At 52.2% G+C, this 25820-nt stretch overlaps 1 protein-coding gene across 4 annotated transcripts in view; it reads right to left on the minus strand.

Moving 5' to 3' along the window:
- Window positions 1–745: 745 nt before the first annotated feature.
- The window catches only part of ELF4 (E74 like ETS transcription factor 4), a 48271-nt gene continuing 23196 nt past the window's right edge, over window positions 746–25820 (minus strand). For 2 of the 4 annotated variants that reach the window (XM_032260181.1, XM_032260180.1), the window contains exons 2-9: window positions 15414–15583; window positions 9959–10130; window positions 9430–9522; window positions 7660–7851; window positions 6802–6885; window positions 6506–6698; window positions 5341–5718; window positions 751–3343 (exon numbers count right to left, since the gene is read on the minus strand). In XM_032260181.1, the coding sequence (XP_032116072.1) occupies window positions 2539–3343; window positions 5341–5718; window positions 6506–6698; window positions 6802–6885; window positions 7660–7851; window positions 9430–9522; window positions 9959–10130; window positions 15414–15488 (1992 nt within the window). In that variant the 5' untranslated portion in view covers window positions 15489–15583 and the 3' untranslated portion in view covers window positions 751–2538. Of the gene's footprint in view, window positions 3344–5340; window positions 5719–6505; window positions 6699–6801; window positions 6886–7659; window positions 7852–9429; window positions 9523–9958; window positions 10131–15413; window positions 15698–25820 lie in introns of all 4 variants that reach the window. The other 2 variants (XM_032260179.1, XM_032260178.1) reach the window with 2 other exon arrangements.

Raw genomic sequence — 25820 nt, forward strand, 5'->3', positions numbered from 1 at the left:
GCGCAGTGGCTCACGCCTGTAATCCCAGCACTTTGGGAGGCCAAGGTAGGTGGATCGTTTGAGGCCAGGAGCTCGAGACTAGCCTGGCCAACATGGTGAAACCCTGTCTCTACTAAAAATACAAAACTTAGCCGGGTGTGGTGCTGTGCGCCTGTACTCCCAGTTACTCAGGAGACTGAGGCAGAATTGCTTAAGCCCATGAGGCTGAGGTTGCAGTGAACGAAGATTGCACCACTGCACTCCAGCCAACAGAGCAAGACTCTGACTCAGAAAAAATCCATAGTTGGTAGGGGGGCTATCTTTAAGGGGCTGACAAGCATCCATGTGGAAATGTCCAGCAGATCGCTGGAAATGTGAGCCAGGAGCTTAGGAGAAAGGTTGGGGCTGGAGCTCTAGATTTAGGACCCATATCCCAGGAGCCAACATGAGCCCAAAATGGATGAGAGTCTTGATGAACAGCCACATTGAAGTGGTAGGTGAAGAACCAGCCCCAGAAAGGGTGATGAAGCAGGAGAGCCCAGCTAGTGTGGGTTCACGGGGGCTGAGAACGGTGAAGAAGATATTTGATTTCACCATGAGGTCACTGATGACCTTCCAGCAATGAGTTTCCATGGAGTTGGAGTAGGGGTGGCAGAAACCAGACTTCAGGTGGGGGTGGGGCTCCCCTTAACCCATGCAGCACCTTTGTGCAAAATTGTTTTTTTTTTTCATGGTGACCCTTTATCAAGATGCTTACTTTCAACCATCAGGAAACTGTCATAACAAACTGATTTTATTAGAAAAAGGCACTTTAATGCCAACTGCTGGAAACGCATAGTAAATACATTTGCACAACCAAACACAGTGCCCTCCAGGGGGCAGGGAGAGGGAGAGGGTGGGAGAGGGTGAGAGTTGGCTTGGCAAGTAAGACAAGAGTGAGAGGGAGGCCAGGGGAGGTAGTTAGGTCAAGTGGATGGTTTTGTACCAAGGACACAGGTCCTCAGGCACTGATTCACATTACCCAAAGTCACCAGATAATAGAGTTGTTTCCGTGGCTGACATTTCTTAGCCTTACCCCCAAACTTGGCAGGAGGGAGGCAAGCTCATTTAAAGAAGGGAGGGGGAGGACATCCAGGCCATCGGCCCAGAAGGTAGCTTTGAGAGAGAATAGGTTGGCCCTTCCTCGGAAAAAGGGAAGGGGAAAGCAAGGAGCCACGAACAGAGAGAGGTGTCCCAGGAACTCCTGGCTGCTGACTCCCATCTTCTTGGTGAAGGAGTCAGGGTTAAGTGTGAAAGTGGAAGATGAGAGGCCTTGGTCCACCCGAGGAGGTCTGCTGCAGCCATCACAGAAGCAGGCTGGTCCACCTTCGAGGTGAGGCGCAGGCAGGCTGAGCAGCAGACACCATGTGGTAGGCACCCATGCTTGAGCAGGAATGGGGGTGGGCCCCATCGAGGTCGTAGCCGGACTAGCCTCAGTGACACCTGACAGCTGAAAAAATGTCAAAAAGTAATCAAGAGGGAGCCCAGGATGGGGGAAGTAGGCTGGGGTGTCAGCAAAGGCTATTGTCTGGCAGGAGGCTGGTATCACACAAACAGCCCAAGCTCTAGGCACAAACGTTCAATGAATTCAGCTCTGACTGGGGCTTTGTGGCTAGCTGTGAGGCTGGAGGGCACTTCACCCCTGTCTAATACGTCAGCAAAGCACTCTGGGGTGGCCCAAGGTTCCAGCCTGACCACATGGTGACTGTGGTCGCGAACACAGCAAACTCCAGGAAGAGTACCTCAGTCCAGCCAGTGAGGGCTGCTCCCAGAGCGGACTCCTCTTCCCTCCCCTCGTGGTTTGACCCTACTCGGCCTTCTTGTCCCTGAGGAGCGCATATTCCCCAACGTGCATGAGCATCAAAGCGTTCCTACTCTGCACTCATTCCAGCTCTGCACCATTGCCAGATTGGGGGGATCAAACTTGTACCCCATAGTCTTAGAGCAACTGAATCTCGGCATGTACAAAGGGAATTAGAGAATGTTTTCCCTTAAAAGCAAAAGCCCTATCCCTGTGGCTGATCCACGGAGACATACATACAGCCTTGGAAACAAGACCTTACAGCTACAGCCCTGTCCTCCCCGAAGAAACTAAGATACAGACCCACAAGTACACACAAGTACATACAAGGATATTCACATATGGGTAGTAAATTTCCTGTGTAGGGAATGCAGCCAGCGAGATAGAGCCAGCTAGAAGGGCTCTTCTCACAGAGCTGCTGCACAAACCTCGGCCACAAACTTCAGCCTGGCTCCAGGGTTTTTCCTCCAACACCAAGTCAGCCCGTTATGCTGCCAAAAGCATATCCCCAAGTGCTCTTGAAGGCCAGAGTCTGTTGCCAGGGATGTTTAAGCTGGGCACTGTTTGATCACAGTGACACCAGGTAGGGCCGGGGAAGTGGGGGTCAAGTGTATTGACATCCCACTGAAATGCAGGGGCAGGTGTGCTACTGAAGTCGGTCCCTAAGAAAATCCTGCTCAGTTTTGCCTGGTGGGTCACACTTGCCCGGACCCCTTGGCTTATATGTCATGGGGCTCCATCTTGATGAGGGAAGTAGGGTTGAATGGGGAGAAGGGGGCTGGGGTGGGGGATCTTGTCAGAAGGCTCCCAGAGGTGGTCACACTAGGCTCAGCCATCAACAGGGACCCTGAGCCTGAGGAGAGCTCAAGTTCAGCCACTGGGGTCAGCCCAACAGTGGGGCGGCTGGGAGGAGGCGAAGTCTGGTTGCCTAGAAGGCTCGGATTGTGGGAACCCCTGGAAACCACCTGGGTTGGAAGTGGCTGAAGATGAGCCTGATCTCTCAGGAGCTCCCTCAGGGTCTCTTCAGGAACCAGCAGCCCCTCCATGGGGGCCCCCGTCACCATACCCTGAACATATGAGGAGGACCTCAGTGGCCCCTCCTTGACCCCAGGGGCTGCTGTGGTGCCAGAAGTCCTGATGAAGGCAGCAATGACAGTCCCAGGGGGCTGAGAGCTGGGCCCTGCTGGTCCAGCCCCTGTGACCGTGGGTGGTGCTGGGTTGGTCGGACGGTTGGCCCCAGCCAGAAGTTGGGGGAGGCCACTGAGAATCAGTGGAGCTCCTGGGGCTGCCACTTGGCTGTCTTGGAAACTGGTGTTCAAGGGGAAAGAGGCCTGCAAAGTGAAGGTGTCCTTGAAGGTAGAGGCCGGTGGAACACTCTGGAGAACCAGCTGAGCGGGAGCAGTAGTACTGGCGGAAGGCCCATTGGTCAGCACCGTGGTCAGCGGGATTGTCTGCAGGGTCAGGGCAGAGCCCGACCCCACAGGAGCCACTCCTAAGTGGATGTTGCTGGGCACTGAAGACACACTGAGAAGAAACAGAGAACACAGTTGGTGAAGGCAGGCAGTGTCCCCAAGTTGGCTAGGAAGGAGGGCGCAAGAGGAATGGAGCTGAAGGTATTTGTCAATTTCTTTGCTGTGTGTTTTTTTTTTTTTTCCCTAGAGACAGGGTCTCACTCTGCTGCCCGGGCTGCAGTGCAGTGACACTATTACTGCTCACTGCAGCTTTGAAGCCCTGGGCTCAAGCAATCCTCCTGACTCAGCCTCCCGAGTAGCTGAGTCTACAGGTGTGTGCCACCACACCCAGCTAATTTTTAATTTTTTCTTTTGAGATGGAGTTTCGCTCTGTCACTTAGGCTGGAGTGCAGTGGTGCAATCTTGGCTCACTGCAACTTCTGCCTCCCGGGCTCAAGCGATTCTCCTGCCTCAGCCTCCCAAGTAGCTGGGAGTATAGGCATGCACCACCACACCCGGCTAATTTTGTATTTTTAGTAGAGACGCAGTTTCACCATGTTGGCCAGGCTGATCTTGAACTCCTGACCTTAGGTGATCCACCCACCTCGGCCTCCCAAAGTGCTGGGATTACAGGTGTGAGCCACCATGCCTGGCCATAGCTCATATTTATTAAGTGCTTAATATATAGGTATATAGGTCAGGGATCATTCTAAGTGATTGACATGTGGCACTTCACTCAATCCTGAAAACAGACCGCAAGTGGAATAAGAACAACCTGACTTTACAGCTTGAGGAAAGTGAGGCACAGAGAGGTTACATATTAATAACTTGCTCTAAGACTAGCCATGCCTTTGGGTTTTCTCTTTTTTTTTTTTGACGGACTCTCCCTCTGTCAATCTCGGCTCACCGCAACCTCTGCCTCCTGGGTTCCAGCGATTCTCGTACTTCAGCCTCCTGAGTAGCTGGGACTACAGGCATCTGCCACCAAGTCCCGCTAAGTTTTTTTTAGTAGAGACAGGGTTTCACCGTCTTAACCAGGATGGTCTGAATCTCCTGACCTCGTGATCTCTCTGCCTCAGCCTCCCAAAGTGCTGGGATTACAGGCATGAACCTTCGATGTCTTCTGAGTGGGGATGCTGGGGTCTCACAAGGCCTAGATGTGAGTCCCTGGTCTCGTGTATACACAGCAAGTAAGCACTAGAGCAGGGACTCACATCTAGACCTTGTGGGACCCCAGAGCTCATCTTCCTTGCTATTCCACTCTACTGACTGCCCTTCTTGAAAGGGTATATCAGTGACCCACGCCAGTGTAGTGGGAGGTCCATACACATAACCCAACCGCGTCCAACCTTCTCAGGGAAAAGCGGAGGTCCCTTAGTGGAGATGAGATGTAGTGAGAGCTTGCCAGGTAGGCCTGGAGGTCCCAAGGAGGGCACAGCAGGTGGCTCTAAAACATTCTCTATTGCTTCTAGAATGGAGGAGGCGTAGGAGGATGGGACAGGACATGGACGCACTGGTGGCTCCGTGGGGAGCCCCACTCCTGTAAGCCCCCAGGTGAAGTGCTGGGTTTGCCATGACTTTGATGTGTGACCTCAGGCAACTGACTTTCCCTCTCTTGACCAACAAGTGCCCTACTGGCTTCTCCATGGCTCTGGGAGGATCCCAAGAGCCTGGAGACAAAGCAGAGCATGGCAAGAAGTTGAAAACTGAGCCCTGCCAGGACGTGGTAGCTCACACCTGTAATTCCAGCACTTTAGGAGGCTGAGGTGGATCACTTGAGGTCAGGAGTTTGAGACCAGCCTGGCCAACATGGTGAAACCCCGTCTCTACTAAAAATACAAAAACTAGCTGGGTGTGGTGGTGGGCGCCTGTAATCCTAGCTACTTGGGAGGCTGATGCAGGAGAATCACTTGAACCCAGGAGGTGGAGGCTGAAGTGAGCAGAGATCATGCCACTGCACTCCAGACTGGGCGACAGAGCAAGACTCCATCTGAAAAAAATAAAGAAAAAAGAAAACAACCCCAACATGAGGTACTGTGCAAAGACTGATACTGACCTGGGTGCCCTTACCTCACAGCTTTGGTGAGCTTGGCCTGGCTCTCTGCTGGAGAGACAAGCATGGTGGAGGTAGTGGGGATCTCCTCGTCTAGCGACGGTCCCAATTCCAGACTCGCAGATGGCTGGAGACCGACATGCTGGACCTTTGGCTTCTCCCAGGAAGAGCTGCCCTTGCCCTGGGGGGCAGATCTGGATGAGACCCTGGAGCTGGTTCGCCGGGTGGTACTGGTGGAGGCCTCGGAGGCCGTGGAGGCCTGAGGTGTGGCTGCCGTGGCTTCGCTGCTCTCCTCCTCATCTTCAATCACCACCAGGTCCTTGGGCATCTCCTTAAACTGGTACACCAGCCTCTGCCCTTCCACTTTGGCCAGGATGCCTCTTTGGTAGTAGTATCTAGAGAAAGAGGGTGGGGACTTGGAAGTTAGCTGGGAGCTGGGTGAGGGCCTTCCATCTCCATCTCCCCAGCACACTCCTTCCCCAGGGCTAGGCAAGCGTAAGGCTGAGTGAGGCTTGCTGGGGAACCGCCCGAGGGCAAGGGAAACGATATGCTCAGCCCTGTAATCCCAACATTTTGTGAGGCCCAGATCGGCAGATCATTAGAGGCCAGAAGTTCAAGACCAGCCTGACCAACATGGTGAAACCCCATCTCTACTAAAAATACAAAAAATTAGCTGAGTGTGGTGTTGCATGCTTGTAATCCCAGCTACTCGGGAGGCTGAGGCACCAGTATCGCTTGAACCCAGGAGGCGGATGTTGCAGTAAGCCAAGATTGCGCCACTGTATTCAAGCGTGGGTGACAGGGCAAGACTCTGTCGAAGAAGAAGAAGGAGGAGGAGGAGGAAAAAAGAAGAAGGAGAAGGAGGGGGGGAGGAGGAAGGAGGGGAAGGAGGAGGAGGTAGAGGAGGAGGAAGAAAAGGAGAAGGAGGGGGAGAAGAGGGGGAGGGGGGGGGGGGAGGAGGAGGAGGAGGAGAAAAAGGCCAGGTCAGAGATGCAAGAGGAAGAGGGCTCTTCCTCCCAGAGGGGGCCTGGGGAATGGTCATAAGAGCAAGCTAAGAGGAAAGTTGTGAGACCCGTTTCCTTAGGATCAGTCAGGTCTCCATCAAAGCTAGGAGGAGCCCTTGGACTTAAGGAAGGGCTGGTGATCCCCAGGGCAGGGGTTCTGTATCCCAACAGCTCCTACCTTAGTGCCCGCCCCATTGTCTCATAGTTCATGTCAGGCTTGTTTTTCTGCTTCCCCCACAGCTTGGACACAGCTTTGGAGTCCACCAGTTTGAAGATGCCCTTCTCCCGCTGGGTCCACTTGATGTACTTGGGACAGGTGTTTCTGTCTTGCAGAAGCGCCAGGAGGAACTCCCACAGATAGATGGTGCTGCCTGCAAAGGGGCGGGCTGTAAGGGGCAGCCTGGACAACTGGGGCACCCTGGCAGCAGGGAAGGCGCTCCCTCCCCACATCACCTGAGTCCCAGCTGACCATACCTTTGCCATCCTTTGATTTCTTCCTAATGGGGATGCTGGGGTCAGTGACAGGTGAGGTACTTCGGTTGCCCTTGCTCTTCCGGACTGTGAGGGAAAGGTGGGGACGATGAGCTGGCCAAGTTGGCTGTGACAAGGCCAACAAGGAGGAGGCAGGTCACCAGGGCTGGAGGCCACAGATGGCTCTCTAGAGCCACAGCCCTCAGGCCTCTGCACCCTCATTTTGAGGCCCCCAGGGTAGCACTGCAACATGGCAACGCTGCAGAGAAACCAAGTGCTTGCAAACAAGTCACCTTTGTGAGAGCAGACGGCCTAGCCTGACTTCTGATATGGAAAGGCAGCCTCAAGGCGCCACTGTTGTGCAGGTAAGTGCGGGGCTGAGGTTTGGTTGCCATGCTGACAAGGCAGTATCGAGCAGCCATCGCCTGAGTAAATCAATAACACGGGGCTTGGGAAAGCCCAAAGTCCTCTCTCATATATGGCGTCGGCTTTATAAGCTCTGCAGAAGGGAGATAAGCACCCGGCATGACTAGCCTTTTATAGGCTGAGGCCCCAGAGGTCTGGGGACTGGCCAGGGGGCCAAGCCTGGTGTCCAAACTCCCAGCCCAGAATTCAACCCGCTGAGATCATCGATGTTTCTGTAAGAGCTTATGCAGATCCCGGGCAGACAGGGGCAGCATGGGAAATGTCAGGCTGCAGGCAGGCTAAAGGATGAGGCCAGCTTTCACAGAAGGGAGGTCTTTTGGTCCATCCATGTCACACCAGAGAGCTGGCCTCTTAACACATCCATGAACCCTGACCGCCCCCCACGCCCCGCCCATCCCCTTGGAGACACACATACAGTCACTCTCTCCCACTTACTTCTCTTCTTTGATTTCCCAGTCTTCTTGGCACTTTCCTCTATGGGGACTTTTTCCTCCAGAGAATGTCCCTCCTGGTCACTAGTGTCACCCGCCCTGTTCAGGGCATTGGGCTCAGAGGCAGGAAACAGGTAGTTGGGCAGAGTGACGGCTGGTGCAGGGTCCGAGTCTGGAAGCATTTCAGAGGTACTGACTGCAAGAAGAAAGGCTTGGGGTGGGCAGGGCCCAGGGCAGGGGCTGGAGTGGGGGTCGCCCAGTGCTGGAGAGACTGGTGGGTTCCGGTGGGGGGGGCTCTTCCCCCCCGCCCCAGACACAGGATGCACCTGAAAATGCCTCATGTGGCTTGTACCACAAGGAGAGGAAGCATCTGCAGAACTGTGGGCACGAGCTGGCCCCAATCACAGCTGCCACATTTATAGCCCATTGCTGGTGGTGGGGAAGTTCTAGGCAGCACCCCAGGTAAAGAGCCATCTTGATTTAGTCCTAGGCTCATTTTATGACTCAAAGGGGCCTTAGAGATCATGTAGTCCCATTTCTGTGCTTTCCTGATGAGGAAACTGAGACCCAGAGAGGGGAAGTCAAGTGCCCAAGGTCACACAGCAAGTCGGTGCCTGGTACAAATAGGCACCCCTTGTTGGATCCTGGATGAACACTGGTGAGAGCCAGGACTAGACACCTGTCACATTCCAGCTTTATGGGTTGCTTTCCCTCACTGTACCACAGCATCCCTTGGGAGAGGGCAATCTAGGGGGACCTTCCTGTGCCGTTAAGGCATCTGCCTGAGAGGGCACTGGGAAGAGCCTGCCTTGGGGGCCCTCCGGGGAGCTAGGGGCCTGGTAGGATGGGCAGGGATCACTTCTTTATTTCTTTCTTTTTTGAGACAGAATCTGGCTCTGTCACCCAGGCTGGAGTACAGTGACACGATCTTGGCTCACTGCAACCTCCGCCTCCTGAATTCAAGTGATTCTCCTGCCTCAGCCTCCCCAGTAGCTGGGACTACAGGCGCTTGCCACCACGCCTGGCTAATTTTTGTATTTTTAGTAGAGATGGGGTTTCACCATGTTGGCCAGGCTGGTCTTGAACTCCTGACCTTGTGGGATCACTTATTTCTAAATGAGCCCCACGCTGCATCTCTGTCTTCCTGGGAGTTAAGCAAAAGAGCAGAGCCTGAGAAAGGTACCATGGCCAATATTATTCAGCCTGGAAATGGAAATACATTCTTTCTTCCTTTTTTTTCTTTTTTTTTTTTTTTTTTGAGATGGAGTTTTGCTCTTGTTGCCCAGCCTGGAGTGCAATGGTGCGATCTTGGCTCACTGCAACCTACACCTCCTAGATTCAAGTGATTCTCTTGCCTCAGCCTCCTGAGTAGCTGGGATTATAGATGTGTACCATGCCCAGGTAATTTTTATATTTGTAGTAAAGATGGGTTTTCACCATGTGGCCCAGGCTGGTCTCAAACTCCTGAGCTCAGGTGATCCACCCGCCTTAGCCTCCCAAAGTGCTGGGATTACAGGCATGAGCCATCACACCTGGCCTGAAAATGAAAAGAAATTCTGACACATGCTACAACATGAATGGACTTTGAGGACAGTGTGCTAACTGAAATAAGCCAGCCACCAAAATACACAAAAGATCAAAGTCATATGAATATCAGTGGGTATAGGACATATACCTGAGTGCACACATGACTGAGAAACCAATACACAGATTTCATATTTTTAAACAGAATTCTTTTGTTACCTTGAGTTCAGGCACTGGGGTTCACACTTACAGATCTGCTTCTCATCCAGGATATCACTGGGAGACTCCATATTCAGCAAGACTTCCGCAGTTGACATGGTGTGCGAGGTGGCCTCATTGTCATCTGGTCCCGGTTCCATGGTGGAAGGAGAGAAGAAAAGTTCCCTCAGAGCACAAGGCAGGGGGTACAGCTACAATCAGGGCCAGCCCAAAGAAAGGATGGTGGTAAGCATCCTTCGGGCTGGCCCTGAAGTGAGTGCTAAGTGAGTGAGAAGCAGGTGACACTGTCCAGAGGTACCGAGGGCCAGCCAGGAAGGGTCCGGCACCCTTCCCTCCGTAACTCTCCACCCCCTCAGCTGGTCTTCACTCCCGATTGTCCCACTCCATCTCCACAGACCATGAATCTGCTAAGATGGTTCCCTCCTCTGTGAAGCAGCATGTTTTTGCTGGTGGCCTTGCCCATTCTGCACAGGGTTACTAGAAGCCATTGTGGGCTGCTGTTCCCTAGAGACACAGGCCCTCTTTCTACCACACATTCCCTGCCCAGCAAGGGAACAGACCTGTCAGCAAAAAACTGCCTTCCAGGATCTGATCCTGCGCCATGCACAAGGTCCCGTCTGTTATGATGCCATTGTGAACGTCGTCCAGCTCCAGTCCCGAATACAGATGCAGTAAATCGGGGTACGGTACCTGCTCCACGATCACAGCTGGGAACACAGAGGGGTCTTCCAGCTATGGAGAAGATAGGGATGTGGTTCACAACACACCCAGGTCTTCCAGCAAACCCTCCCTACCAGAATCTGAAAATGGACCAAGTTTACAGCCAGAGTTAGGGGAAGAGCAGGTTGTGGACCAAGATAAGGGCTACAATGTCTGGATGTGGTGAGCTTGAGGTGCCTTTGGGACATCTGAAATAGAGATGCCTATTGGGGAATCAAAAAAATTCATGGTCTAAGAGTTCAAAAGGGAGCTAGTGGTCGCTCGATCCTTGGAGTAGATAAGAAAATTGAGATGAGAATTCAACCCCTAGAGAGTGTTAAGTGTTCTGAAATTAAGCAAAGCTAAATTAAAAAGCAGTATGACTGCAAATGTTTTTTTTTTTTTTTTTAAGACTCCACATAGAGGAGGCTGCATGCGGTGGGTCATGCCTGTAATTTGGGAGGCCAAAGCTGGTACATCACTTGAGCCTAGGAGTTCCAGCCTGGGCAACACAGTGAGACTCCATCTCTATTAAAAAAATAAACAGTAAAAAACCTCTATATAGAAAGAAATATACCAGGATGTTAATCAGAGTTTTCTTTTCTTTCTTTTTTTTTTTTTTTTGAGACAGAGTCTGACTCTGTCACCCAGGCTGGAATGCAGTAGCTCAATCTCGGCTTACTGCAACCTCCACCTCCCAGGTTCAAGCGATTCTCCTGCCTCAGCCTCCTGAATAGCTGGGGTTACAGGCACCTGCCGCCACGTCCAGCTAATTTTTGTACTTTTTAGTAGAGACAGGGTGTCACCATGTTTGTCAGGCTGGTCTTGAACTCCTGACCTCAGGTGATCCACCCACCTTGGCCTCCCAAAGTGCTGGAATTATAGACATAAGCCGACACCATGCCCTGCTATACTTTCATGTTCATTATGGAGTTTTGAATAATTTTTTCCCCTTTCTTTTTCGTATTTTCCAAATTTTCTTTCATGGGAACGTTGATCATTCTTTTTGTTGTTGTTTAGTCTCAAGATCTGTTTGTGGATGATAATTCTTTTTTTTCCATGCAAAAAGGATGAGAGTGATCCTCTCTATGTAGTGTTCCTGAGGGATCCAGAAAAACAAAAATGGATAAAAGACCTTTGGGTTTGGCCCTGGGCAGTCACCCTGGCTAGATCAGTTTCAGGGCAGTGCTAGGGTGCCAGCACAATGGATCTCAGTGGGGACAGACTGGAGTAGGCGCTTAGGTATAGTGATTAAGGCCCCAGCGTCTAGAGCTATACACTGTCCATGATGATATCCACCAGCCATGGGTGGCTATTTAAATTTAGAGATAAATAAAAACTTTGGAAAGCTTAAAAAATCATTTCTTCAATTGCACTAGCCACATTTCAAGTGCTCTACAGCCCCGTTGACTTGTATCCCCATACTGGACAGCACAAACACAGGACATTTCCAGCATTCCAGAGAATTCTATTGGATTGTGCTGATCTAGAACCAGACTGCCTGGGCTTGAGACCAAACTGCTGCTCACTAGCAGTGCGGCCTTGGGCAAGCTACCTAACCTTTCTGTGTATCAGTTTCCCCGTTTATAAAATGGGAGTGATCACATGACTGATCCCTTAGGATTGTTTCAACAGATCAAACATATAAAGCACTCAGAGCAGGGCCTGGCGTAGACTAAGCTCTCATTAAGTGTTAGGTATCAGGGGCTTCTAGGAGACTGGTAATGTTTTATTTGTTAACCTAAGTGGTGAGTACCTGGGTGCTCATTTTATAGATGTCTATATCTAAATATGATTTATGCACCCTTTTGTATTTATTATACATTTCAAAATAAAAGTAGTCTCCTAAAAGGAGTGAAAGGGGCCAGGCACGGTGGCTCACACTTGTTTTCCTTTTTCTTTTTTTTTTTTTTCTGAGATGAAATTTCACTCTGATTGCGTAGGCTGGAGTGCAGTGGCACAATCTCAGCTCACAACAACCTCCGCCTCCCGGGTTCAAGCGATTCTCCTGCCTCAGCCTCCCGAGTAGCTGGGATTACAGGCATGTGCCACCATGCCTGGATAATTTTGTATTTTTAGTAGAGATGGGGTTTCTCCATGTTGGTCAGGCCGGTCTCTAACTTCCAACCTCAAGTGATCTCCCTGCCTCAGCCTCCCAAAGTGCTGGGATTACAGGTGAGCCGGCTCACACCTGTTATAATCCCACCACGCCCAGCTGGCTCACACCTGTTGTAATCCCAGCACTTTGGGAGGCCTGAAGCAGAAGGATTGCTTGAGCTCAGGAGTTCGAGATCAACCTGGGCTACATGCCGAGACCCCATCTCTACAAAAAGTACAAAAATTAGGCCGGGTGCGGTGGCTCATGCCTGTAATCCCAGCAGTTTGGGAGGCCGAGGAGAATGGATCCCTTGAGGTTGGGAATTTGGGAGTTTGAGACAACCCTGACCAACATGGTGAAACCCTGTCTCTACTAAAAATACAAAATTAGCCAGGCGTGGTGGCGCATGCCTGTAATCCCAGCTACTCAGGAGGCTGAGGCAGGAGAATAGCTTGAACATGGGAGATGGAGGTTGCAGCGAGCTGAGATCGCACCATTGCACTCCGGCCTGGGCAACAAGAGCAAAACTGTCTCAACACACACACACACACACACACACACACACACACACACACTAGCCAGGTGCAGTGATGTGCGCCTGTCATCCCAGCTACTTGGGAGGCTGAGGTGGGAGGATCACCTGAGCCTGGGGAGGTTGGGGCTACAGTGAGCCATGATTGTGCCACTGCATTCTATCCTGGGTGACACAGTGAGACCCTCTCTCAAAAAAGAAAAAAGAGTCAAAGGGAAGTAAGAAAGTGAAAACAGAGGGTGGAGACTACCCTGGGGGAAGAAAGGAACTAAAAAGGTAGCGTCTTGAAAGTGGGGGCAGAAGGGAGGGAGGTTTTCTTTTAGGGTTGGGGAGACCTGAAGATGTTCAAAGTTGAGGAGAGATCTGAGACATCTAAAAGATCCCAGAGGCCAGGCGCGGTGGCTCACGCCTGTAATCCCAGCACTTTGGGAGGCCGAGGAGGGCAGATTACCTGAGGTCAGGAGTTTGAGACCAGCCTAGCCAACACAGTGAAACCCCGTCTCTACTGAAAATACAAAAATTAGCTGCGTGTGATGATGCATGCCTATAATCCCAGCTACTCCAGAGGCTGAGACATGAGAATCGCTTGAACCCAGGAGGCAGAGGTTGCAGTGAGTCAATATTATGCTACTGCACTCCAACCTGGACAAGAGTGAAACTCCATCTCAAACAATTAAAATAGGGCCGGGCATGGTGGCTCACACCTGTAATCCCAGCACTTTCAGAGGCTGAGGGGGGTGAATCAGGAGTTCAAGACCAGCCTGGCCAACATGGTGAAACCCCATCTCTACTAAAAATATAAAAACTAGCTGGGCATGGCGGTGGGTGCCTGTAATCCCAGCTACTTGGGAGGCTGAGGCACAGAACTGCTTGAACCCAGGAGGCAGAAGTTGCAGTGAGCCGAGATTGTGCCACTGCACTCTAGCCTGGGTGACAGAGTAACACTCTGTCTCAACAAATACGTAAGTAAATAAACAAACAAAAAAGATATGAGAGAGAGGAAGCGATGGATGGTTTGAGGTCTTGGAGGATGCCAGAGAGAACAGATTCAGTACATACAGAGGTTGGGAATTACCCCTGCAAGGAAAAGGAGCATTTCTTTCTCCTGGGCCAGTGGGAAGAAAACAAGAACAGGAAATGTTACAGATAAAAAGAGAGAAGGAAGGGAAATTAAGGGCATCCTGGGCTTGGAGGAGAGTCTGTCTTTTGAGGGTGGAGGGTAAGAACTGCTTCTGTGAAAAACAGCCGCTATGAAGAAAAGAAACAGTTGCTGAGTGGACTAGAAACAAATGAAAAACGACAAGTAGCACTGACAACTCATGTATGGTAGATTTTTCTTCCTTTCTCCTTGTTTGATGCCTTCCACCAGGCTAGGCACACCCTGTATGTTCAATAAAATTGAGCAAGCTTTAGGTAGGGAGGTAGACAGAAAGTTCAATGTGTTCAAAGGCCACTAGGGGGCAGCCTTTAGTAGGCCACCAGAGATTTGACAGTTTTCCATCCTCACAGGATTTAAAATAGAGAACATCCGAGTTAGACTGGAATGCCCTTTGGAGGTAATCCATTTGGATCTCCTCTTGGTGAAGATGGGGAAACAGAAGTCAGATAGGGTAGGGGGCCAGGTGCAGTGGCTCACGCCTGTAATCCTAGCACTTTGAGAGGCCAAGGTGAGTGGATCACTTGAGGCCAGGAGTTCGAGACCAGCCTGGCCAACATGGTGAAACCCCCATCTCTACTAAAAACACACAAAAATTAGCCGGGCATGGTGGCAGGCACCTGTAATCCCAGCTACTCAGGAGGCTGAGGCAGGAGAATCACTTGAACCTGGGAGGCGGAGGTTGCAGTGATCTGAGATCACACCACTGCACTCCAGCCTGGGTGATAAGAGCAGGACTTCATCTCAAAAAAACAAAACAAAGAGATAGAGTAAGGGACAGGACTTGCTCAGGTGACATTGTGGCCAAACTGGGATTGGAACCCAGGGCTCCTGACTCCTAATCTTCCATTCCTTCTACTGTACCTGGGTGCCTCTTCCCTCTCCATTTTGTGGAAGGAGGAGAATGGAGGGTAGTGATGAGTGTGCCCGGACACCATTCAATGGGTACATTTCAGCGCACAGAAAATGTGCCAGTGCAGGGAAGGAATGGAAAATCCTGTCCTATTTTCCAAATTCCTCCCACCAAAGACCTCATTTCTAGTTTGTCCTGAATCCTTAGGCTGGGGCCAAAGAGATGACTGAAAATATCAGGGCCTGGACTCCAGTCTACAGTTCAGCTGGCCACACTCATTCTTGCTACGTGGCTCTTCCCTCAGCTTTCTCACTGTGACATTTTGGGAGAAGGGAAATGGCTGAAAAATGCATTTGATGGTCAGGGTACCCTTTATGCTTTACTCCATGTTGCTAACCAGCAGCTCAGTTGATGTACTTAGCAGCTGTCTGGCTGGCTCATTGATTGCACGTGAGCAACCAGCTCCTTAAATGACGGCCCAGTGACTCCGTACCAGCCTCATGAGTGACTGGCTGGTACGCAGGCTGGCTGGCAAGCAGGTCCAGTGCCCTCAGCATAGTAGGTGCTTGATGGATATTTGCTGATTGGCTAGCTGTGCAGCCAGCTGGTTCCCTGGCTGGCTGTGTCTATCTGATTGTCCACACGGGCTGACTGTGCTCCATTCTCAGGGGCCATACCTGGTGGATATCATCGTCCATCCCGTTGCTTGCGAACTCAAAGATCAGGTCACTAGGCTGTAGGGTAATAGCCATGCTCTCTTCTCAGCGAGCTGACAGTGGGATTTACAGAGCCCTCCAGAGCTGTGGGGCTTTCTTAATGAAGAGACGCCACTCAGGTACTTTGGAGCCTAGAGCCTGCCCCCCGAGGTGCAGTAAAATAGGGGGTGGAGAGAGCTGGAGGAGGTGGTGAGCTAAGCCAGGCTCAAGGCTGCATGCTGGGCTGGACCAACCACAGGAGCAACCTAGAGAGAAGGGAGAGATGGGGACAGTGAGTAAGTCACCCTTGAGCTCCGTTGCCAGAACTGCCAACGAACCAGAGCGACGCTGCCTTGCTAAGGCAGACTGCCAATAGAGGAGCAGCCGAAAGGGGAGGACGAGGAGAGAAAAAGGGGGTCACGAAAAAAAGAAGGAGAAAGAGGAAGTCAACTGAATGGCCTCCCATGGGAAGTCGCTGAGTGCTGGTGCCAGTCTGGTTCACCAGCATCAGCATCTCGAGCTAGTCCCAAAGACATGCAGCCTCCCTCCCTGCCTCCTCTCCTTCCCCTGGAGAAACTGACAGATAGAGGAACTCTGGGCTCTCTCCACTCTGAAGACGAATCCCCAGGGCATGGGGGAGTCAGGGCGCCTGGCCGGGCCTCATGGACATGGCAGCAGCATGGAGAGTCCCTGTTAACTCCCTTGGCTTGGGGAAAAATCGTGTGAGGGGCTGAGTGGGGCCTGTGGGTACACAGAGTGCTCTTCTGACTCTGCCTGGCTCCAGTTGAAGTCAGCCTTATTTTACCTTGGGAGTAGGGACCAGTTAGCTTTGAGGGGCCACATCTACAGAGGAAGAAGTGGGGGTGGTCACACCCCTGCCTGCCTTGCTGTGGGGGGGTTGTGTTGCGTGAGGGCCAGCAGTGGCCTGACCCTGCTCTCAGGAATGGGACTCTCAGATGGAGCCACGCCTCCACAGAGCGTGGAGACAGAAGGACAGGTGTGTCACGCACACTGTTTTCATCAGCACCCCCCAGCCTCACCAGCACCGCCACCACCCACCAGAGAGCGTGGCCTCTGTGCTGTGTGTGGGTTTGTGTTCTTGGTTCAGCTTTGCTTTCAGTTTCAAGACTGAACTGTCACCCTGGGAACTGGCAAGGAGAGCCCCAGCTGGAGGAGGGGCAGGAGGAACCTTCCCCATCCTCTGGGGCTGGCTCGGGCCCCCTTTCCAGGAAATCTTCTGTGTTGGCCGCAGCCCAAACACATCTCCTCTCGCCCCGCGTGCCCTCAGCGCTCACAGTGTCATTCAGCGGCATCGGGGCTTGCATGTGTTTCCCTTGTTGCCACTCCTCAGAGCTGTCAGTGCAAGAGCGCCTCATCTGCGTGTTGTGGGTGGTCACACCCATGCCTGTCTCCCACAGCCCCAGCCCTCCCACCTCCCTCCTTGCCAGCCAGCTCTGCTCCTCCACCCCAATTGCTGGAGCTTCTCCACTTCCAGGCGCCACGTCTTTGGTCCCCTGGGCTCGGTTCTGAGTGTGTGGATGTGCGTGTGGGTGGGTCCACGAACAGCCTGGCCTCAGCATGAGCGCCTGAAGAATGAGCGCCATGTGCCACAGCAGAAGCCACACACTGCACGCCACCTCCTTGACACTCCCTTGGCAGTGCCGGGGTGGCCAAACCTTCTCCTGGCCCGGAAAGAAATGAGGAACTTAAGAGAGGGGCAAAGGGGAGGAAAGGGAGGGGGACCATGGTGACCTCCCTGATGACCGCTCTCCCCCAAAGGAGACACCCAGGCCTCTCCTACTTCCTTTCCGTTAGCCCACAGGGCTGGCCGTGCTCCTGCCCCACCCCCACCCTCACCCCCACACCTTTCCACCCACCCCAGTAAAAAGTTGGGAGAAGTCACTCAACTCAACCGGTCAGGCCTGAATTTCCCTCTGGACAAGTGAGAGGCTGAGTACTTAGAGGAGGCTCCTGGGAAACTGCCGCCCTGGCCCTGGGTTCACTCCTCCCACCGCCGCCCCACCCCCACCAGACCTGGCCTGCGACCCTTTCTCCACTGGTCTGTGAAGCCTCCCAAGGCCATTTATGCTTGGAAGGTCCCTCCCCCACTGCTAGTCTAAGCAGCCCCAAGGCTTGCATTCCACAGGCCTTCTGTCTGCCTCCGGGAAACATTCTCATACTAATCAAATTAAAGGTGATCACTTTCACCTAATCCCACTTTGTCTAAACATGAAACTCCTGTGTGTGTCCCTTCCCCCAAGGTCACTCGCTATAGCTCTTCCCTTCCGACTTGCTCATCTCTTCTTCCCAGATCAGGATTTCATGTTTGCAAGTTCATTGCTGGAGTTATCTGGCTGGCCTACTTCTATTCACCTTCCTTACCTTCCCCATGAGACAGTGGCTTCCTTGAGGGCAGTGACAACTGTGTTAGACATTGATGAAACCTGAGCACCTTGCATCATGCCTAGCATGTAGCAGACACTCAATTTGTGTTTGTGGAATGAATGCATGAATGAATGAAGGGATGGATGGGTGGGTGGATGGATGGGTGGAGAGATGGACAGATGGACGGATGGACGGATGGACGGATGGAAGGGTGGATAGATGGATGGATGGATGGATGGATGGATGGATGGATGGGTGGGTGGATGGGTGGATGGATGGGCGGGTGGATGGGTGGTATGGGTCAGTCAGCATCTCTGAGGTATGTTTTCTGGGCAACGTTTATCTGTATACAGTGGATGCCGGTAGGTGTCACGTACTCTGCCTTACGAGACAATGAGAAAAATGCACATACCTTCTGGGGTGACCTCTGCATGTTTTTGCATTGCCATTTACCCAGATGCACTATCTGTGTTCGCTGTGGGTGTGCAAGCGCACTGCGGGTATACGCGCATGCTGGGTGTGTGCATGTGTCCCCAGCATGGAGATGTGTGCATGAGAGCCTCTGTGTGTCAAAGGGCCGCCCTGGTCTGGCCGGCAAAGCCACAAGCTCAGTTGTTGGTTCCTCCTCCGGACCAGCCTCAGCTGCCTTCGTGAGAATGACAAACCCGAGCTAATGCTGGCTGGAAGTGGCTGTGCTGAAGATGGGGGTGGGGTTCTCAGTTAGAGAATGCCAGCCCCAGCTAGATATGTGGCCCATGGGTCTCAGGGGTGAGACCCCCCAAAATCCATCTGCTAGGGAGCTAGTGGGGGACGGAGGGAACCAGGGCCCTGCACTGCAGTGAACGGAATCCTTGGCCATCAATGCAGAGAGGTTTGAAATAAAAGAGAGACGATTCCCAGGGCGTTCTTTTCTGTGTCCACATGTTGAAGCAGCAAAATCCAGGACTTGGTGGGTGCAGGTTTTGCTGGCTCGGGATTGTGAGGCAGTACCCAGCACCGGAGGCCCATCCTGGTGATCATCTGCCCCGAGCCTGAAGCTGAGGTCTTGAAGGGGTGGAGAGGGAGGAAGTGGCTGTCCTGCTCTTTTGGCCAAGGCTAAGAACCCATCCCGCCCTAACCTTCCACTCCAGAAAGTTTCCCCCTCCCCCTTGAGATGTTTGAGGATTTGAAAGTGAGAGGTGGAGAGAGGCTCATTTGCATGTTCACTCACTCTCCCCAGCAGAGGAGTGAACCCCCACTTCAGACCTTCAAAATAACCTCCTTCTCCCAGGAACCTGAAACCAAAGATGCCACTACCAATAGGAGGCGTGCCCTGCGGACCAGGGGGGCCCCCCACCAGGGGCTCCCCTCTCCAGTGGGTCCTTTGGCTAGGACGCAGCTTCAGTAGCCTAGAGCCCTGGATCTGCCTCCCCATAGAGTGGAGGATGCCGGGGGCACACACGGACACTGGCTCCGGCAACTGAGGTGCCTGGGAACCTCTGTAACTGGTGCTGAATCCCCCCACCCTGCTGCATCCTTGCACAGCTCACATCTTGCTCTGGTCACAGTCCACTGGCAGGGTGATAAGAGCTCCAACTCCCTTCACTCCCTTTGAGGCCCTACAGGGTCCCTGGCTCCCGCTGCCTGTCCTACTTGGGCCAAAAACAAAGCCTTTGTGTGAGTAGTGCCCAGGGGTGTTCTCTAAGTGTGTGGACCACAGAAGAAGTGAGCAGGCGAAGGCGCCTACTTCCAGGCCTGCAAATACACACCTCTGTGGCTCTGAGTGTATTTCAAAACTGAAGCAAAATTGAAGTGGTTTGTGCTGCTCCTGTATCACAACTGGGCCCCCTTCAGACATACAGACCCTTCCTGGGGCTGTCACTGAAATATACCAAGCAGTGTCCAGCACCCACTCAGGGCCTCCCTGACAGGAAACCACCTCAGTGTGAAAGCCACGTCCACAGTCTCCGTGGAGTGAGTTTGAATCCACACCCACTCAGCTGAGCCAATGGCTCTCACAGAATTGCTGGTAACACCCGTGGCATTTTCACACATGCCAGGAAACATGGAGGCCAGATGGCCAGCTGAGCCACAAAGCACAGTTCTCCTTCTCCCGTTCCTTGTCCCCTCGGAGCCAGCTCTCACTCCTGAAATACCTCATCTTCCATGAAACCTTTCTGGAATTCTCTGGAAAGGAAGTGACAATTTCCTTCATGCCATTTCCCATTCCCCCAACACCCCTCCCCTACAACCACAAGCAAAATGGAAACTACCCCAGAAACAGCTGTACCCTCGACTGAAAAACAGCCCATCCCCCGGCAAATAGTCATCAAGCAGGGAACTGCCTGCTGCACCATGTGACCAGTGGCGTGGATTTAAGAGATAGAAGGCCAGAGTCAGGACGACATCCAATGAATAGTCCTGCACAGAGCAGAATTCACCCATCCTCAGGACTCGAACCCACAACCTCACCAGTGAGGGCTTAACTCCAACGAGTGAGCTAACCCTCCTCCTTAAGCAAGTGTCCAGTGAAGGGGCCCCAGCCATGGTGTTTTGCCAGCTCTTTCTCCTCTGTTCCTTTCTACCACCCACTCCATTTGAGATGAAACCAGGAAGACGGAGGGAAAAAAGGTTTTGCAAGCTCTGTTGGTTGGGGTTTCTCTGTGCTTATTTACAAGAAACCCAGTTTCCTTCCTTGTCCCTCTGTCTCCACCTGATTCCAGCATAGGGCTTGTCCCAACTCCGACAGTGAGGTGGCCCCAGGACTCTTCCCCAGTTCAGCCCCTCCCCCCCCACACACATCCTTCTCAGCTCTCCTCTTCCCCTACCTTCTTCCCAGGACTTGATCTGTCCCAGAGGAGGAGTAATTAGATGGCAGGTCCCAGGCAAAGAGAAGCCTTCTCCTCTTTTCTCCAGAGGACCCACAGCCCACCCACAGTGTAGACTTCAATATCCTAGCAAGATGTATGACCATGAAAAGGCGACCATCTTTCTGGGCTGTGGTTTCTGTCATCCTTCGAGCGGGTGAGGGTTGTGAGTAATCCAGGCTTAGCAGGTGCTCACCAGGGAGTCTCGGGTGAATAAAGATGGCAGTGGGAAAAAGCACTTTGAAAATTAAAAAGCACTCATCCAGATGATGAGTTTCAGGTGACCTCCCAGAGAGCAGCGGGGGTTGTGGGGCCCCATGAAGCTCCAGACAGTGGACCCCACTGGCTCCAGAATACACAGAGTGGGGCTAGAGTGGTCCAGTTGTTGGGTAGGAAGGGGCTGGCTCCTCGCCTGGGTTGGGGGCCCGGCAGGGAGGGAGGAGCAGGCTGCTGTGGCTGGTGCAGCGCTCCGGGTCGCCTGTCCTAACCCCGCCCCAGTTCTTTGGGTTGTGGTTGTGCGGCAAGAAAGAGCAGTACACTACAGAAGCCCCACAGGGGAGGAAGAGGAGGGGAGGGTTAGTGACAAAGAGAACCTATTTCCCCAGCTGCCCTGAGAAGGCTAAAAGAGTACCCCCTGGAAGTGCCTGTGGCCACCACATCCCCATCACTACTGCTTCAGGGAGGAGGCGCAGGACAGTGGCCTTAAGCCAGTGACGGGAGAATTCACTGCAGGGAAAGGGAGAAAGCCAAGTGTGGGGCAGCCACGAAACCCTAGTATAATAGCCTCCCAGCTCCAGCCAAGGAGAGCCCCCAGAAGCCCCTGCGGACCCTAAGATCATGGGCTTTCCAGCTAGAAGCCCCAGCTCTACCTTGGGGTTGAGGCAGGTCACTCTCCTCTTGTAAAACAGGGATCTCCTACTTAGCTCAAGGGGTTGTTACAAAAGGCCAATGGGCTAATGTAGGCAAAAAGTTCTCTGTTAGGTCCCAAATGTGTTTTTCTTTTTTTATTTGAGATGGAGTCTCACTTACTCTGTCACCTGGGCTGGAGTGTAGTGGCACGATCTCGGCTCACTGCAACCTACACCACTCGGGCGTGCCTCAGCCTCCTGAGTAGCTGGGACTACAGGTGCGCGTCACCACACCCGGCTATTTTTTTTTTTTTTTTTTTTTTTTTGAGATAGAGTTTTGCTCTTTTTGCCCAGGCTGGAGTGCAATGGTATGATGTCGGCTCACCGCAACCTCTGCCTCCCAGGTCCAAGTGATTCTCCTGCTTCAGCCTCCCGAGTAACTGGGATTACAGGTATGTGCCACTATGTCTGGCTAATTTTGTATTTTTTAGTAGAGATAGGGTTTCACCATGTTGGCCAGGCTGGTCTTGAACTCCTGACCTCAAGTGATCCACCCGCCTCAGCCTCCCGACATGCTGGGATTACAGGCGTGAGCCACCGTGCCCAGCCAACGTGTTTTCCAATTCCCTGGTCTGATTTGTTAGTTCCGGGCTCTGGTGGCTCATTAAGTATTCGGCATGTCTTTACCTAGATAGAGAGGAAGAAAGGGAAATGGAGGTGGCGAGATGCAATGAAGGCTGAGGGGCCAAAAGCAACAACTATAACATGTATGGTAGAGAGAGGAAAGCAGTTTGACTGGAGGGAGAGAGGAAGATTGCTTGGGAAGCTGGATAAGTGGGTCCACAGAACTGTGGAATGTGAACTTAATATGGAAAGCAACTGTGAGTTACTGTAGATTCTTGAGCAAGGGAGGGGCACAAAACTCGGCCCTTTAGGAAGGGCCGTTCAGTCTGGGTACAAGAGTGGGTCTGAAGCAGGAGAATCGCTTGAACTCAGGAGGCAGAGGTTGCAGTGAGCTGAGATCACACCACTGTACTCCAGCCTGGTTGACAAGAGTGAACACTCCATCTCAAATAAATAAATAAATAAATAAATAAGACTGAGTCTGTGAGTGGAGGAGATGGAGGGAGACCAGGTATGGTAGCTGAAGGCCAAGAGGTGAATCCCAGAGCCACCCCAAAGGAAAAATATTGACAAGACTCTGGGGAGACACAGTAGCTGTAGAGACCCCAAGATGTGCAGCGTGTTGTCACTGTAAGAATGTTAAAAGATACTGCCAGGCGTGCTGGCTCATTTCTGTAATTGCAGCACTTTGGGAGGCCGGGGCGGATGGATCACCTGAGGTTAGGAGTTGGAGACCAGCCTGGGTAACATGGCAAAACCCCGTTTCTACTAAAAATACAAAAAATTAGCCAGGCATGGTGGCTACCTATAATCCCGGCTACACGGGAGACTGGGGCAAGAGAATCACTTGAACCTGGGAGGGGGAGGTTGCGGTAAGCTGAGATTGTGCCACTGCACTCCAGCTTGGGCAACACAGTGAGACTCCATCTCATAATGATACAAAGACAAAGATTATCCCAAATTCCCGACTAGAAACTAATTAATTAGTGGGCCTTTAGAAGCTGGGATAATCTATGACTTGGTACCAACAGGATATTAAGTCACATAACTTTTATTGAAGGGACACTGTTCTTTGTCAAGGCCCCTGCCAGCCCAGTATGTGTCCTAGAAACTAACGCGAAGCCTCCTTGCTCAGATCTGGAACTTTCCTGGGTAGCAGGGGCCATGGTGGGGTTGCTGCCCCTCCCAGATGCCCGCTGCTGCCACTGACCAGTCCCCAGGTCAGCAAAAGCAAAGGACAGTACTTCAGGCACAAGAGCAGTACTCCAGCATCCCTTACACAGAAGGGAGGGTGCCAGAAACGATGGCGTAGGAAGACAGCCTACCAGGGCCTGCCCAGACAGGGAGGGCAGCCTCAGCTCCGGAAGTCATCGAGAGCTCCTGGGGTTCCTCCTTCTCTCTCACCCTCACTATTGAAACCTCTCCCTGAGTTAGAAGGCCAGGAGCAGTGGTGCACACCTGTAATCCCAGCACTTTGAGGGGCCAAGGCGGGTGGATCAGGAGTTGAAGTCAGGAATTCGAGACCAGCCTGGCCAACATGGTGAAACTCCATCTCTACTAAAAATACAAAAAATTGACCGGGTACGATGGCTCACACCTGTAATTCCAGCACTTTAGGAGGCCGAGGCCGGCAGATCACCTGAGCTCAAGAGTTCAAGACCACCCTGGCCAACATGGTGAAACCCTGTCTCTACTGAAAATACAAAAATTAGGGCTGGATGTGGTGGCTCACGTCTGTAATCCCAGCACTTTGGGAGGCCGATGTGAGCAGATCACCAGATCAGGAGTTCGAGGCCAGCCTGGCCAATATGGTGAAACCCAGTCTGTACAAAAAATTACAAAAATTAGCCAGGCGTGGTGGCGGGCACTCTCCTCACTCAGGAGGCTGAGGCAGGAGAATCACTTGAACCTGGGAGGCGGAGGTTGCAGTGAGCCAAGATCGCATCACTGCACTCCAGCCTGGGCAACAGAGAAAGACTGTCTCAAAAAAACAAAAAAACAGAAGCCACACACACAGGGCATACATTCCACCTCCGTGCCTGTGTTCACACTGTCCCTCCCCGAGGCCTGACAGGCCCTTCCTCAATTACTGTGAGTTCAGTGCCCACAAGTTCTTCAAGATCTGAAGCAAATGTCACTTTCTTTTCAAAGCCTTCCCTGCTTCCTCCCCACCTGGCATATTCTCTCCTCCTCCTAATGACACCTTAGCTTGACTTCTTAGACGAAGCAGGGGTTCACAGACTATGGCTCATGTACCAAATCCAGCTCTGTTTTTAGACAGCCCATGAGATAAGAATGGTTTTAACATTCTTTAATGATTGGGGGGAAAAAAATCAAAAGAAAAAATATTTCATGACATACAGTTATTTTTTTAAATATATATTTTTTGAGACTGGGTTTTGCTCTGTCATCCAGGCTGGAGAGCAGTGGCATGATCAGGACTCACTGCAACCTCTGCCTCCCAGGCTCAAGCAATCCTCCCACCTCAGCCTCCTGAGTAGCTGGGACTACATGTGCACGCCACCTCGCCCAGCTAAGTTTTTGTATTTTTTGTTGAGACAGGGTTTTCTCATGTTGCCCAGGCTGGTCTTGAACTCCTGGGCTCAAGCAATCCTTTGTAGGAAAGGTTTGCTGGCTGCTGGACTAAATGTTTCAGTGTGAATAAATTCACCAAGTTCTCACGCCTGTAATCCCAGCACTCTGGGAGGCTGAGGCCGGCGGATTGCCTGAGGTCAGGAGTTTGAGAGTAGCCTGGCCAACATGGTGAAACCCCATCTCTACCAAAAATATAAAAATTAGCCAGGTATGGTGGTGGGCACCTGTAATCCCAGCTACTCGGGAGACTGAGGCAGGAGAATTGCTTGAATCGAGAAGGCAGAAGTTACAGTAAGTGGAGATCGTGCCATTGCACTGCAACCTGGGTGACAAGCACAATCTCTGTCTCGAAAACAAAAAATTCATCAAGTTCATTTCTTTTTTAAAATTTATTTTAGGCCAGGCACAGTGGCTCACTCCTGTAATCCCTGCACTTTGGGAGGCTGAGGCGGGTGGATCACCTGAGGTCAGGAGTTTGAGACCAGCCTGGCCAACATGATGAAACCCCGTCTCTACTAAAAATACAAGAAATGAGCTGGATGTGGTGGCGGGTGCCTTGTAATCCCAGCTACTGGGGAGGCTGAGGCAGGAGAATCACTTGAACCTGAGAGGCAGAGGTTGCAGTGAGCTGAGATTGCGCCACTGCACTCCAGCCTGGGCAACAAGAGTTAAACTCTGTCTCAAAAAAAAATTATTTTCAAATTTCTATTTATTTTTCAGAGATGGGGTTTCGATATATTGCCCAGGCTGGTCTTGAACTCTTGACCTCAAGTGATCTACCCACCTTGGCATCCCAAAGTGCTGGGATTACAGGCGTGAGCCACCGCACCTGGCCCATCACGTTCATTTTAAGAATGTCACAGAGCACTCGGGGATGGAGGTGCCTGCAGGGACGTGTGGGCTGCCAAATACAACTCAGCAGATTCTCATCAGAAAGAAGGGCCTGGGCTGGGGTTAGGAGACGTGAGTTCTGCCCATGATGTGACCTCAAGCAGGTCACTTCTGCTTTGTGGGCCTCGGTTACCACATGTGCACAATGAGAGGGTTGGGCTGGGTGGTCTAACGCCCTGTCTGGCCCTGTGACTTCGACA

This window comes from Sapajus apella, unplaced genomic scaffold, assembly GCF_009761245.1.
Source record: "Sapajus apella isolate SASKATOON/1434 unplaced genomic scaffold, GSC_monkey_1.0 scaffold115, whole genome shotgun sequence".
Taxonomy (NCBI): Eukaryota; Metazoa; Chordata; class Mammalia; order Primates; family Cebidae; genus Sapajus; species Sapajus apella.